Source organism: Lates calcarifer, linkage group LG18 (genome assembly GCF_001640805.2).
Source record: "Lates calcarifer isolate ASB-BC8 linkage group LG18, TLL_Latcal_v3, whole genome shotgun sequence".
NCBI lineage: Eukaryota > Metazoa > Chordata > Actinopteri > Centropomidae > Lates > Lates calcarifer.
The window spans coordinates 15,168,335-15,182,838 of record NC_066850.1 but is presented as its reverse complement, the minus strand read 5'-3'; the positions used below and the strand labels follow the sequence as shown (position 1 = coordinate 15,182,838).

At 41.7% G+C, this 14,504-nt stretch overlaps 1 protein-coding gene across 2 annotated transcripts; it reads left to right on the top strand.

Moving 5' to 3' along the window:
- Positions 1–2,154: 2,154 nt before the first annotated feature.
- slc38a2 (solute carrier family 38 member 2) lies at positions 2,155–13,145 on the top strand. Of its 2 annotated transcripts, none has more exons than XM_018684332.2 (16): positions 2,155–2,492; positions 3,735–3,860; positions 3,975–4,056; positions 4,156–4,271; positions 6,206–6,279; positions 6,380–6,472; positions 6,858–6,933; positions 8,274–8,356; positions 8,538–8,596; positions 9,030–9,197; positions 9,294–9,373; positions 9,524–9,624; positions 10,523–10,647; positions 10,745–10,889; positions 10,992–11,089; positions 11,198–13,145. In XM_018684332.2, exons 2-16 carry the CDS (start codon positions 3,736–3,738, stop codon positions 11,306–11,308), a joined length of 1,536 nt encoding a protein of 511 aa, XP_018539848.1. In that variant the 5' UTR covers positions 2,155–2,492; position 3,735; the 3' UTR covers positions 11,309–13,145. The 2 variants fall into 2 exon arrangements, with proteins under 2 accessions (XP_018539848.1, XP_018539846.1); XM_018684330.2 differs by having other exon boundaries at positions 2,156–2,492; positions 3,728–3,860.
- Positions 13,146–14,504: the final 1,359 nt, after the last annotated feature.

The window sequence follows — 14,504 nt, the reverse complement described above, 5'->3', positions numbered from 1 at the left end:
TATGTATATGTGCTACTTTTCATTCACACTCAGGTGAGTCAGGGTTGATCATGCAGCCTGAACTCTCTGTCTGACCTCGGAACTCCCCGGAAGATAGAACTCCCCTGTCAGGATCAGGAAGTAGTAGGAGTATTAGTAATAGTAATGCAGGTAATAGTTACAGCAGAAGTCATAGTTCTAGTACTAGTAATAGTAGTAAGTTTAGTGCAAAATGGTAATTGTGCTGGTGGTGCTGTACAAGTAGTAGTAGTAAATAGTAGCATTTGTAGTGGTAACAGTGTTAGTAGTAAAGATGTAAGTAATAGTAGTACTAGTATTAGTGGTAGTGATGTTGGTATTAGTGGTAGTAGTAGCAGTAGTAGTAGTAAAACAAGTAATAGCAGTTGTGGTTATACTAGTAGTAGAAGTATAATAAAAGAATACTAGTAGTGTTGGTACTCATAATAGTTGTAGTAGCAGTAGCACTAGAGCAAGTAGTGGTATTAGTAGTACTAATAGGAATAGTAGTAGTAGTGGTGGATGATAGAGGTTGTAGTACGTGTATAAGTAGTGGTAATAGTAGTAGTTGAAGGAGTGGTAATTATAATACAAATAATAGTTATAGTATAAGTAGCAATAGTGGTATTATCAGAGGTATTATTCATGCAGGTAGTAGAGTTGTAGTAATGCAGGTAACGTGGTGGCTGTGTAGTAGTAGCAGTAGTATAGTAGTAATAGTGTGGGAGTGATAACAGTAAGACTGAGAGAGGAGCTGCAGTATTCATTAACAGTACATTGTTTATAATGCATAGTAATAAGTTGTAGTATTAGCAGCTGTATCAGAACAAAGTGTTACATTTACCAGGTGTTTGAATTCAAAGGTCAGTCATTAAACCAGTCTGATAGTTAACAGACTGTACTGTCCTCAGTCTTTCCGGCACGAATAATAAACTGGAAACCAGAGCTGTGGAAGATTTCACTCCCACACACACACACACACACACACACACACACACACACAGACTAACGCACCTGACTCAGTGAGATGAGCCAACAATCTCAATGAGGATCAGGATGACCGCTGTCACATGACAGCGTTTATGTGTAATCTCTTTCGGACAGGGAGGTCTGCTTTGAAGCTGCGCTCACACCCTGATCTGGACTGACAGGGATCCAGGCCACTTTGAGTCCACTTTCCCTTCTAAGAATCTCAGGCGGTCGTACAATGTATCTCTGGAGTTGGAATCTTATTCTGTTTTAAAACCTTATTCTGCTTTAAAAGACTGAGAAATGCATTTGTAAATAATACACATCACACAACTCTGTGAAACATTACCCCACGTACTCCTGCAGCTGCCATGAGCCAATGGAATGGAAAGACTGTGAAGCTCAACTAATTTGACAAAAAAAAAAAGACAATTTGATTAAACAGTCAACACCTGAACCATCACAACTGAGAGTGCACGAAAACTCGTTAGCAAGCTAGCAAAGAGGTCTCAACCGTCAGCTAAATGTAACGGATAAAAAGATCAGAAACACAGCTAAAAGAAACGCATGAGTAGGAATAGTTAACAAAAGTCAATGGTGTGAAATAACATCCATATTAAAATCAATTCAAATGAGTCATGTCTGGAACATGAGGATGGCATCTACATCTGACAGGACTGTGGTTGTACATCTGAAGGAAAAAAGTTTAGAACTACTGCCATATATTTTTATTACTCATGTCATAGCTAATAGAAAAACTTTGTTATTGCTCTTTGTATTAAGCACAACAGGTTCATATAGAGTTTTCAATCTTATGGACACTGGTGTGCTCTGTGGTATAGCTCTGTAATGTCTGTTCAGAATTATCATGAGATGTTTCCACAGAGACTGATTTAGAATCATTCAAAGGTGAGAGGTTATGTGATATCACTGCAGTATTTATATGCTATTTGTTAACTGCACCTATTGTAAACTCCCACAGGATTCCTGTTGTTTCCTTGCTCTCAGTCTCTGGGTCAGTCAGCGCTCTGTTTGTATACAAAACCACGTCTGGCCGTGAGTAAGAAAAAAAAAAAAAAAAGAGGCCTCCTCCTCCACATAAACCAGCCAAGCCACTCCTTCCCCCAACCCCCCTTCTTCCTCCATCTGAGCTGATGCAATGCCCATCTCTATAAAGGGAGAGTCCCACCCCTTCAGCAGATCAGCCTCTTGTTTCCGAGCGCACCGCATCTCTGGGAATTTGGTTTTAATTCAGTGAATAAAATCTAAATTCTTCGCTTTTTACGCGACGGTCGGTTTATTCTAACACTTATTTTTTTGTTGTTTAATACTTGAACTGTTTTACCTGATAGTCAGATCAGATACTGTCTGTTACCGGGCCTATCCATTCATTTTCCATTCTGATCATATTTAACTTAAACACTCTCGAGGATCAGTAGATTTTTGTTGAAGAAATCGTCCGGACATTTGCTGCGTCTTTTTCCCACTGGAAGGATTTTACAGGCCTCCTGCCTCATCTTTGAAAGGTAAGAATGCCGGCATCCTCATCATTTACCGACTGTCACAATTTACCGGATGTAGGCGGCACAACGTTTGAAAGACCAGTGTGCGCCTTTGCATGGCACAATTTAACACTTTTTGGTTTTATGTTTCTATTTAATGACCTTATTGCTTGTGTTAGGTTTATATTTTAAATCTCATTCAATTAAAAGAAGGTGTGTGGCGGCTCTTTGAGGCTAATTAGCCTTCATTAAATCTATTTCCTGCTGTGTGAGGTGAGAGAACCAGTCTGTAAAAAGGCAGAGATGTTCTTCTATGTTCGTTTATCTCTTACCAGGTCAGCCCTGGTCCACGTTAATAAATAAATAATGCAGCTATAGTGTGACAGTGATGCTGCAGTGCTGGAGTCGTGTCTGGAGGGGACATGGGGCTATCACCCCCCCCCCACACACACACACACACACTCTGATAAATCATCACAAAGACAGAGAAAAGGGGGAAGAATGTAAAATTGTATGTGTGTGTCATTTGAAAAGCCTCTAATCACAGCGCGGGAATGAATCACAGCGCTACAGAGCCAATGCGCAAAATGGAGAGCCATGCCCATTAAAAAGACAGCACGTGCCATTGTTTCCATCGGAGCCGGCAGTGGAAATAATGTTATTAAACGGATCTGGGGTTCTGCCTTTTGGGCTCTGTGTGGCTCTACATGTGCGAACTACACAAGCAGCTAAAACAGTCACGATATCAGGATGTCAGGTTTAGAATATTACGTGAAGCTTCATGTCTCCTCATTCTGCTTCATTAGAGAGCGACAGGAGGTTTTAAATGAGGACACAGACGCTGACACCACGTTTTCATCCCGTTTTTGAAATGATTTCGTGGTTAAACGCGAAGAAAAGTCAGCGGCGCGTACTGCGGCTTTTTTTTTCCTCTTTTTTGTCATTCAGCGTCTGTACACTGAGGCTGAGGTGATGTCGGGTGGACGCGGATGCCGGTCTGGTATTTTTCCACTGCCGGTGCGTCACCCCCTCCCCCACCCCTCCCCTCTCTTCTTCCTCCCCTCCTCCCTCCCGAAGACAAAGTCACATGACCCCAGGAGGCGCGCGCCCGCTCACTATAATATTGATTATTCTAAGAGGGGAGGTTGTGAACGCGCACAGCTAGAAATAAATGGGAGGGAATGACGCAGGGAGGAGAAATGCGTAAAAATGAATAATAAAAAATAAATCTGCTGTTTTTTTTTCTTTCTGCTCTTAAGTTTACAGTATGACACAGCCCGCTGCCAAAACTGAGATGGACTATTTGAACAGATATCGTGAGGACGACAACAGCAGCTCCAACAGCAATGAGTGCTCTTACCAAGACTGCTCAAAGAAGGTTCCTCTGGGCGGGTGAGGCTGGCTGCAAAATACATTTGAACACAAGATATCATTTTTTTTAAAGTTTCCTTTCCTGGATCAGACTCTTTACATCTAAATGATTTCCTCTTCTGTTTCCTTTTAAAGCCAATGCTCTGATTTAGATGCGGAGAGTCAGAAATTCCTCCCTGAGCACAACCTGGGAAAGAAGAAGTATGAGACTGAATATGTAAGAGCTCCTCTTATCCTCCAACACATTTTCTCAGTTGACTACTTATGTCATTTTTTTCACAGTTTTCAAACTGTTAATCTTGTATTTTCTCCACAGCACCAGGGCAATGCTTCCTTCGGCATGTCCGTCTTCAACCTGGGCAACGCCATTATGGGCAGTGGCATCCTGGGTCTGTCCTACGCTATGGCCAACACTGGCATCGCCCTCTTTGTGTACGTTTTTATTCAGTCATATGTTAAGTATTACTGAGGGTCTTTCAGCTTTTTTCACTTTAAATGTATTTCAGCATTTCACACGCAAGGTGTGCTTTTGTTGCATCATCCAGCCTCAGCGGAGGCGAGCACAGGCATGTGTGGTTTTGTCTGTTGCATCAAGGTCACAGGCCATGATGTACTGAAGCGCTGCAAGAGCCAGTTTCCCTCCCCCAGCAATTTGTGTGTGTGTGTATTTGTGTTCTGCAGCCGTTTAACCCTGAGCTGCAGATTAAACAGGGGTCGAAAGTTTATAAATGCTCGCCCACAGTTTAAGTACTCACTATCAAGTTTGCTGTAGATAAGACTGTGGAAAGAGTGTTCATTTTAGTGGGAAAAAAGGATAAAAGAAAAGTGCACTTCAGGACAAATTATGAATTTTCATGGGAGCTCCCTCTATTGGTTATACAGTGCAATTTGAGATCGAAAATGTTCAAAAAATTTTCATCACTTTTGCAAATGCACAGTATCAAGAAATTCTATCTAAAGAGGCCCAAAGGTTTTACCACACAGGCAGCACCTCACAGCACTGATCCCCAATCAGCTTACTCTATCTGACACCCGATCTGAAGCTCTCAGGAATCAGAAACCAGCTGAAGAAACACAGCTTAAGCGCTTTCAGAGGGAAGTAGAGTACTTTTCTGTAACAGATTTGAGTATTTGTACTCAGATACTACGAGTTACCTCTGGGGCCACCAAGTGGTAGTTGTATGCCAGTTTACAAACAAAGGGAGTGGCAGGAGAAGCAGCTTAGCTGAGTTAATCCCGCTGCCTTTAGGCCAGAGTTACGTAAACAGGGAGCTAACGTACGCTCACAGAAGATCATGAATGGAGCAGAGCGTGGCTGACTGTCAGCCAGCAGTTGACCAATCTGAACCCTACATCTGCAGGAAGTGGGGGATTATAAAAACCAAATAGCTACTACATTGCTGACGTAGCTGGATGTATTCCTAGCTGTTCTTTATCTCAGATGAAATGGAAGAGCGCTGTCTATTTGCATTTCGAAACATTCCCTGGTGTAACTACAGTTATAAAAACTAGCTAACCTCTCGCAGAACAAATTGACACTCCATAAAAGGTCGCCCAAAGCATATATTTGTTGAGTATCAGTGTATAAAGTGATAAGGTATGAACGAGGCAGGCAGGCAGGCAAGCAGCTAACCAGAGGCTCAAAGCAGCTGGATGGTCACATGCCGAGAGGAAACGGTGCGTCTTTACAGTGCGGGCCTCAAATGGCCTGGAGATTATTTTTCACCTGGACTATTAATACCCCAGAGGCACACAGTGCTGTCTCTGCAGCGTCCCATGGGCGCTAAGAGGATCCCATACAGGGAAACCTTTCGTCCTCTGCAACCTTGCTGATGCTGCTCGTGACTAACAGAACCTGCAGACCGATGCCGTCTTCAAGGTCTTTGCCGATCAGGATGTCAGAATGTGAGAAAATGAAGGTTTTTGCCACAGGAGATGATTTTCCTACTTAGCTGCTATATTGAAAATGTGCAGATGCCTGAGACTGAAAGGCAACGCGGTCAAAAGTCGATAGGAAAATCATTCATTGGCCACTCTTCCTCTGATGTGAGAATGTTCTTGAAACAAAGTCATCTCCTCCTATTGGCAGATTCTCCCAAAGACAGACAAGAGAACATGGTGTAAGACATGTTCCACAGTTGCAGCAGTAGAGTGTCTGGCCTTCACATTAGCTAAATGTCAATGTGTTTGTTTACCACAGTCAGGAAATACATTTGTCCTTGAATTGGCCTTTAAAGACCCATGTTCGATACAGAGATGAGCACATGTAATAGCATTGATCAAGACCTGTTTTTTGTGTTTTTATTTTCTCATAATTTTCGTCCTGGGTGCGGGTTTAACTGACAAACTGTCTCCTCTTCTTACAGGATTCTCCTCGTGGCTGTTGCCATCTTCTCACTGTATTCTGTCCACTTGCTGCTGAAGACGGCCAATGAAGGAGGTGAGTCTGTCAGATAGCCGTCAGTACAAACTCCCTAGTGGCTTCTTGAAGTATTATTAAGTGCTAAATCTTCATTTCTTTGTGTATTTCCTCTTCGAAGGTGCACTGGTGTACGAGCAGCTGGGTTACAAAGCCTTTGGCTGGCCTGGGAAACTGGCTGCTTCCTTCTCCATCACCATGCAGAACATTGGAGGTAAGAGACTGTGGCATTTTAACAGCAAAGAAAACTTCTTTTAATAAGTGTTGTGCAACTAAAATTAAACCACTTTTCTATATTTATGCACCACTGGTTTACTCTACAAGCTAAAACACTGTCACTCTGTATCTAAACCAAGTGGATGGGGAAGAAAAGCAAAACAGAAATCTTGGCTGATGGCAGCCAGTGTGTGTTTTTGGAATGTAGAGCAGCTTCCAGTATAGACTTGAGTCATTCTACAAGTATGTGTCAAAGGTTTTTTCTTCCTGTGGACCAACCCTGCCCCTCACCAAACCTCAAACATCACTATTTTTGTAGTGGAGGTTTGTACATGGATATGATTTGGCTTATAGTATAGTGACTACACGTTTTGTCTTTACAGCCATGTCAAGCTACCTCTACATCATCAAATATGAGCTGCCTATTGTGATTCAGTCCTTTCTGGGAACCAAGGCTGAGTAAGTATCCACATATCAAAACATTGCTCTTTAGTGCTACTAGTAGTTTAAAAAAAAGTGTGTCTTTAATTTTTCAATTCAATTTCATTTCATTTTTCAATTTTCTTTAATTTTTACATTATTAATTTTTCACTGAGTGAAATACTGGTGACCATCTAAACTTTATGACTCTGCAATAAAGGTTCTGAACTCTCCACTAAGTCCAAACTGATTGCCAAGAAATGAGTGGGCAGATGTGCCAGATAGGACTTTGGCCAAAGAACAATTGATTCAGTTTTGGTAGAGATTCAGATCTGACCATTAGACTATCTGTTAAGCAGTTTTGGCAGTAGTGACTCTTAGCCACATGTTAATACAGGCAGTTTGTAGTTTGGTGAAAGAACTGATGGCACAGAGATAAAGCAAGCTGACAGAAGCGCTCGTGGTGAAGTGGCACAGTGAGTAAAATGGCTGCCGGTTGTTTTTCAAGTGCTGAGTGTCTGAGAAGGTGAAGCTGCGTCTTTGTCTCGCTGTTGTAGTAGAGGAGGGAAGGGTGGGGGCAATCTGGACATTTTAAAGGGACGGACAATGCTCAGTCTCTTCAAAGAGCCCTTTTATAAGACGCAGGCTGGTGCCGCATCGAGACAGAGCGCGGGGATGAGCTCACCGCGACCTCGCTTCAAGTTTAAAAAATTGATGTGGTTTGGATCCTCAGTGCTGCTTTGTTACATCTATTTCTGTGAGCGATGCAGTCATCCTGCACAGGCCAGTTTTGTGTCAGCTGACATGTAGATGTTGGTAAAGCTGACATGTGTCAGAACAGCAGCTGAGAGGTTGATCAGGCTGCAGAAAATCTGAGATTTAGAGGAATGTTCTGACAGGAAAATGGATTTACTGTGATGTTTTCTGCACAGAGTTGTCAGTTTTGGAGCTAATTAGCGAATTAAGCTGAAAACTAAAGCTAAAATAGCAAAGTTCCAATGTACCTCCCATGTAGAGAAGAATCAACTGCAATGATGAAAGGTTGCAAATACTGAGTATCCTAGCAATTTAGTTTTAAATTCTCTGTGAGACATTAAAACTGATGGAGCGGAGGCTGAGATATCCTGACTCTTAGTCTTCAGTGAAAATCAGGCTATTTCCCTTAAATGGTGACATCATTAGGGTTTTCACCAGGACCACAAGAGAAACTATACAACAGTTTTCTGAGGCTGAGTACATGATGTGTATAACTGGTGGAATGCCCCCCTACATAGATCAGACTAATATACAGTTAAGGAAGAGACACAGACACAGAGACTGCTGCTCATTAGTTAACTGGTGAATTATTTTTTAACATGTTGTTCTTTTTTCTGTTTCAGTGAATGGTACACTAATGGAGACTACCTGGTGCTGCTGGTGACGCTTGTCATTATCCTGCCCCTCTCACTACTCAGGAACTTGGGTAAGCTGTGTGTGTGTCTGAGTATGTAAAGAATCGGATGCATTTCTAAATAGGGTTGGGTTATGGGTTGGTGACGCACTTATATGAGGAAGAGGACGTGATAAAAGAAAAAAAAAAAAGCATTCCGTAGCTTAAGAATAGAAACAGTAGCTCATGTTTGTGTTTTGCTTCCCCCCTCCAGGTTACCTTGGTTACACCAGTGGTCTGTCCCTGCTCTGCATGGTGTTTTTCCTGATTGTGGTGAGTAAAACCCACCCGTTTCCTCATACCTCACACTCACACACACACACACACATTCCCTCTGGCTCATGAGCCTGCCTGTTGTGCCAGATGAGTCTTAGTCATAGAACAAATTTCAGCTTTTCCATGAAGTCTTCAGTTCCCTTGCGTCCCAGAGTGGAGGAATGGGATTTCATTATTGGGAAATGCAATAACATAGTGTCATAAAACACTGGAACACAACAAAGGAATAGAGAAACTGAAATTTGGCTGCAACTTTGCATTTTTTTACGATTTGGGATACTGACTTGTACAGTGGTTTCAGTGGAGTTTTTGCTAAATGTGATTCCAGAAAAATACTGACAAATTTAAAAGGCTACTAAATGTCAGCCCAAAATGTTTCCCACTTTAGCCCAATTAAACCTCAGCTAAAATCTTTTGTTTTGTCTTTCAGGTAATCATCAAGAAGTTCCAGATCCCGTGCCCTCTCCCTGAGGATGTCAGCGCTCTGAATGAAACCATAAGCAAAATGCTGAACGCCACCTTGTCCCACCCAAACACCACCGCTGTGGACTACAGTGAGGACGCCTGCACACCAAAATACTTTGTCTTCAACTCACAGGTGAGTTTCTTTGACATGTAAACTGGAGAGTTTACATTCATAGTAAAAGTAGTAAACTCTTCTATAATGTTTGGGTGTAATTTTGTTTCCCTCCAGACTGTCTATGCTGTTCCCATCCTGACCTTCGCCTTTGTGTGCCACCCGGCCATCCTGCCGATGTACGAGGAGCTCAAAGAGTGAGTGTGCCCTGCTTTCATTTCATCACCCAAACTACAGCCCACAGCTGCTCTCTTATCAGCAGTTTCCCAGTTTTAAAACTCAAGACTTTATCTCTAAGATTACGGTGTTCTCTCGTCTAAATCAAACATCTCCTCCCTCCCAAACAGCCGTTCCCGTGGAAAGATGCAGGGCGTTGCCAACGTGTCCTTCCTGGCCATGTTCATCATGTACCTGTTGGCTGCCCTCTTCGGATATCTGACCTTCAACTGTAAGTCTTATAAATATATGCATATATAAACATATATATCACTGAATGTATGGTAGCAGGCATCCACTAAACTGAAATTTATATAAATGAATTAATAAGAAAATGTATCTTATATCCTCAAAAACATATTTTCTTAAGGCAGAAATTCAAACTGATTACTAGAAAGCAACAATGAGTTAATCATACCAGCATGGGTTTACAAGCAGTCACTGTCCTGAATAGATGTCAGAACAGATCAATCACCCAAAGTTAAGGGTGGAAGCTTCCTTGTCCAAATTAAATACAGAGTAACCCTTGTGGAACAAAATGCTCAGGACAGGACTGGAGGTCTGTTATGTAAGACTGTGAAAAACCCCACCTGATGCCGCTGAGTGGTGTGCCAGCATGTTTGTATTTCTGTTTGTCATGGCAGAAGATGAGAGGAACGTAAAGAAACGTTCCTGGAACATCGGACTGGTTATACAAGAGCGAGCGACTATTAGCCGTCGTGACGAGATGAAACCTGATGTGGATTGACTAGTTTGAGCCAGGGTGGAGAGAGATTGAGAAATCACTGTGACATTTGTTCTAACCCACTTGGTGCGTCTGCCACCATTAGGACTAAATGGAGGTTGCTAGAAAGTTAATCACAGGAGAGTAGCTGCAGGTGAACAATGCAGAAGTCATTAAAAGAGCAAAATATTTAACATAACTACTCACAGTCATGCTAGGATCTTGTTTATGCTATGCCCTCGTGACGACAAAAGCGAAGGATTAGAAAGTTTTGACGCGGTGAAAAGTTTCATGTTTTTGCCCTTAACTCTAATGTATTTCTTTAGAGATGTTTCACCTGTTTTGTTTGTGAATCAATTCCGCAAGTGCTTCAGCTCTAAAGGGAATCTTCTGTCTCTCCACACAGCACACGTGGAGCCTGAGCTGCTGCACACCTACTCCCGATTCTCAGGCTTCGATGTGATCCTGCTGATCGTCCGTCTGGCTGTGCTGACCGCCGTCACCCTCACCGTCCCTGTGGTGCTCTTCCCTGTAAGTGTCAAAGGAGTCAAACTGAGATCTTAGGATATTAGCCAGTAGGATTCATGGTCATGTTAGATAACCTCTCCTATTGTCCCTCCCTGTGTAGATTCGTACCTCCATCAACCACCACCTGTCCGCCTCCAAGGAGTTCAGCTGGATCCGCCACACCATCATCACCGTGTGCCTGCTCGCTGGAACCAACGCCCTGGTGATCCTGGTCCCCACCATCAGGGACATCTTTGGCTTCATTGGTGGGTGTCTGTGTGTTAATGTGTACCATAAAACAGTACCATAAAAAGCATCTTAAATACGAAATGTTCTGACTAAAATGCCAAATTACTTTATGTTCCCAGGTGCCTCTGCTGCTGCCATGCTCATCTTCATCCTGCCCTCGGCTTTCTACATCAAACTGGTCAAGAAAGAGTCCATGAAGTCTGTGCAAAAGATCGGGGTAAGGGAATTGGACAATTTCCTAAACATGACTAAAAAGCCATTCAAATATTGGAATCAGTGGCTCTGGTTGAACATTAGCTAAATGTGAAACTGCTTCCTTCTCCAGGCCACCGCCTTCCTCCTGTGCGGCCTCCTGGTCATGTGCGGCAGCATGACCCTCATCGTGCTGGACTGGATCCACAACGCCAGCCAAGACACACAAGCCAACGGACACTAAAGCTCCACCTCTCCTGTTGCAGCCTGCCAGAGGAGAGAGGACGCTTCCAGCGCTGGACTGCAATGACCACGCAACCAACCAAGATCAAAACCTGTTGTAAAAGAAGAAAAACACAAGAACTCACTTGATGCTCGGCTTTGACTTCCTGAGCGACAGACCATTGCCATTCCAAGAGAATGTATCCTAACTTTGTACAGTATGCTGTTATAGACCACAAAGATGGTGTTTTACTTGTTCTTTCTCTTTTTATTGTAGCTTTTTTCATTGTCGTTTTTGCTTGTTTTTACGTTTAAATGATTTTTCTTTTTTTAGTGGTACAGCTGAGAACAAAAATTTGAAGGTGCCTCATAACAGTTGACATAGTCTTAGAGTTCAAAATGCAGCTTACACTCAGGTACAGTGTTAATGTCGTGTGCGAGTGTGGCTGTGACCTCAGAGCTCAGCAACAAGTCTGTGAATATCCCGAAGACTGACAAGAGGCAACAGACTTGAAAGTTTATCCTCCTCAAGGACAATGAAGTTCCTTCCAGCATTTGTTTCTTTTTTTCTTTTTTCCTTTTTTACTTTGCCAAAAATGTATTTGTAAAGCATCTTTGTAAATTCAAAGCACTTACTGTTTAGCACACTTGTGAAAAAAAAAAAAACAGATTTGTCAGTTTTCACAGGCGAGGCTTACTACACCGCCTATTCAGTATTCATACCAAGGCTTTGTGACCTTGCTTATAGTGTCAGCTTTCCTTGTAAAACATAGTATAAGTTAACAGAACCTGCCTTTTCAAACCCAACACTGGGAGCTGCAGAGCATCTCACAAGAGATCTCTACTGAAACTGTATTTACTCTTTAAAACCTGCTGAAGATCTTGTTGGAATAGCGTGTGCAGCGATGACACTACTGCTTTGAGAACCTGGAGGCCGCAGCGCCTTCAGTTCCACTTCCCTGTTGAGGGGCAGGGGAAACTGAAATTTTTTCTTTATGGGAGAATACTTTGAATTTGACCACATGCAGTGGTTGTAATATACCTGTTAAACTTGCAAAAAAAAAAAGAACAACCTAAAAACTAGAAGTCAGGTGTGCTCTTTAACACCCGTCAACCAAACATGTCAACAGAGAAGGCTAAAGGAGAGCGTCTGTCACAATATTTGGAGTGTTTCTAGGCATGGTTGCACAGTTTTCTGCTTTTCGAAATGTTCCACATTGAAGAACTAGAAAGCTTGATGGGGACTTGCTTCCCCTCGAGTCGTGAGCCTGTCACCTGATGGCACACTGTGCTTCCAACACTAACTTAACACGTCACCAAACTGTTATTGTCCAACATCTATTTATGGAAAACCGTGAAATCAATGTAATTTAATCTATTTTACTATATTTATATAATATTGTATGTATGTATATATATATGTATATATATCTACTGAGTTCAACTGTATATACGCTTTGTTTTAACTTTTTTTTTTTCTAAACAATAATGAATTGGAGCTGTAGAACAAAAATGAAAAACCCCAAGCTGGTGAATTTGTGATGTTGCTCTGATACAGAGGAGCTTCTACTGTTCATGTCCATTAAGACTGACTGAATTATCCTACTGTGTTGATTCTGTGAAAACTGTGTTACATGTAGAAACCACGGAGAGCAGCAGTCTTGTTTCCTTTTTGGCCCCTGAACAAAAACCTGGACTAGCAAAATGTTCTTTAGGCACATCTTGGTTAGAGAGTACGTCAGCCATCTCTTACCTCAGGAGCAAAGAGGGCTTTGCCCACCAGTGTTACACTCTTGTTTCAATGAAACGCTATGTATATCCTGTAATTAATGTCTGATTAAAATCAAAGATAATCTATACATCGCACTGTTGGTGATCTTTGTGTCTTGTGTCAGCTTCTTTTTGTCTGAGCAGAGTTTGTGAATGTGGTGAGGACATGAGGAGTTAAAACTGGTCTGGGAGTCACAGTGGATTTGTACAGAGCCTGGTCCTCCATCCAGAGAATTCCACTAATAAGGGCTCATTATTAATGTCAAACATGACACATGTTTGATTTTAAAAAGTATGAGCTGTGTAGTTCATGAAAGAAAATGTCTTTCAATTTCCTAGAAGAATAAAGGAAAGCCAGAAAATACATCTTTCCCCTTTATTCACTGCTGTTTTGATCTAGCTTATAGCTTCTGCCTGTAACATACAACATTAAAGTTTAGATAACTTTGTGCATCCTTAATTAAATGTATGCATTAGTGTTATAACATATTAAAGATACTTAAGACATACAACATTACAGTACCAGCAAGGTAGTGTAAATGGTTAAGACAGCCTTTGTGTTTTTGTTTCCTCCTTACTTCTCCCTTCAGGCCCTGAACATCTAAAATAAACTAAAATGATAAAGATAAACCTTGATGTTTGTGTATTCTGTATCACCTTCTTTTCCTCTGGGCAAAGTATGCAAATGTGATTTATGAGGCCATGAAGTTATAACTGATCTGGAAGTTACTCAGTGGATTTGTACCACACTCACCATCGCACAGTCAGGCAGATTTCAGAATTATACTCCACCTCAACAGAGGCTACTAACTATCTGAGCGTATATATACAATATTTTTGCAGTTACTTTGTGCCTGCCACAAATAAATAAGGGCACGGTCATAAGTGTGGGACTGTAATTATTGTCAAAGTGCATTTTAACAGGGAGTCTAATCAAGCATGACTAGAGAGCTGAATTAAAGTAAAGCACCATCTTCTGGGATGAAAAACACTTTTCTATGGACAACACTGTCCCCTAGTGGTCACCAGAGGATACACAATTGCTGCAACAAGTTCATTTATCTTTTCATCATTCAACACTTCTATCACAATACCTCTTTGTATGGCTGCATCTAACCATTATTTTCACCTTCCTTAGCTGCATATTTATTTACTCATTTCCTGTTTTATACATACATTTTTGGACAATACTGGCAAATGCCCCCTGTAATTTCCCATCATCCAGTGTGATTTGATCATATTGCCTTTAACCATGAGACCAAAACCACAGATACATTGTACTTTTATATGAGACAAAGAAAAGCATCACATGCTCAGGTTTGAGAACCTAGAACCAGAGCATATCTGACAATTTACTGGAAAAATAGTTTATCATTTTCTATCAACTTCTCTCTTTCACTTCTAAGTATTTCACAAACTGCCAGGAATATCAGCCTGAATAAACATGG

What these genes read in the sequence shown, in the direction of transcription:
- slc38a2 (XM_018684332.2), top strand. Translation starts at nt 3,736, where the DNA reads ATGACACAGCCCGCTGCCAAAACTGAGATGGACTATTTGAACAGATAT. An exon ending in GAAGACGGCCAATGAAGGAG is followed by an intron (nt 6,280 to 6,379) that starts GTGAGTCTGTCA and finishes TCCTCTTCGAAG; the next exon opens with GTGCACTGGTGTACGAGCAG. An exon ending in TTTCTGGGAACCAAGGCTGA is followed by an intron (nt 6,934 to 8,273) that starts GTAAGTATCCAC and finishes TTTCTGTTTCAG; the next exon opens with TGAATGGTACACTAATGGAG.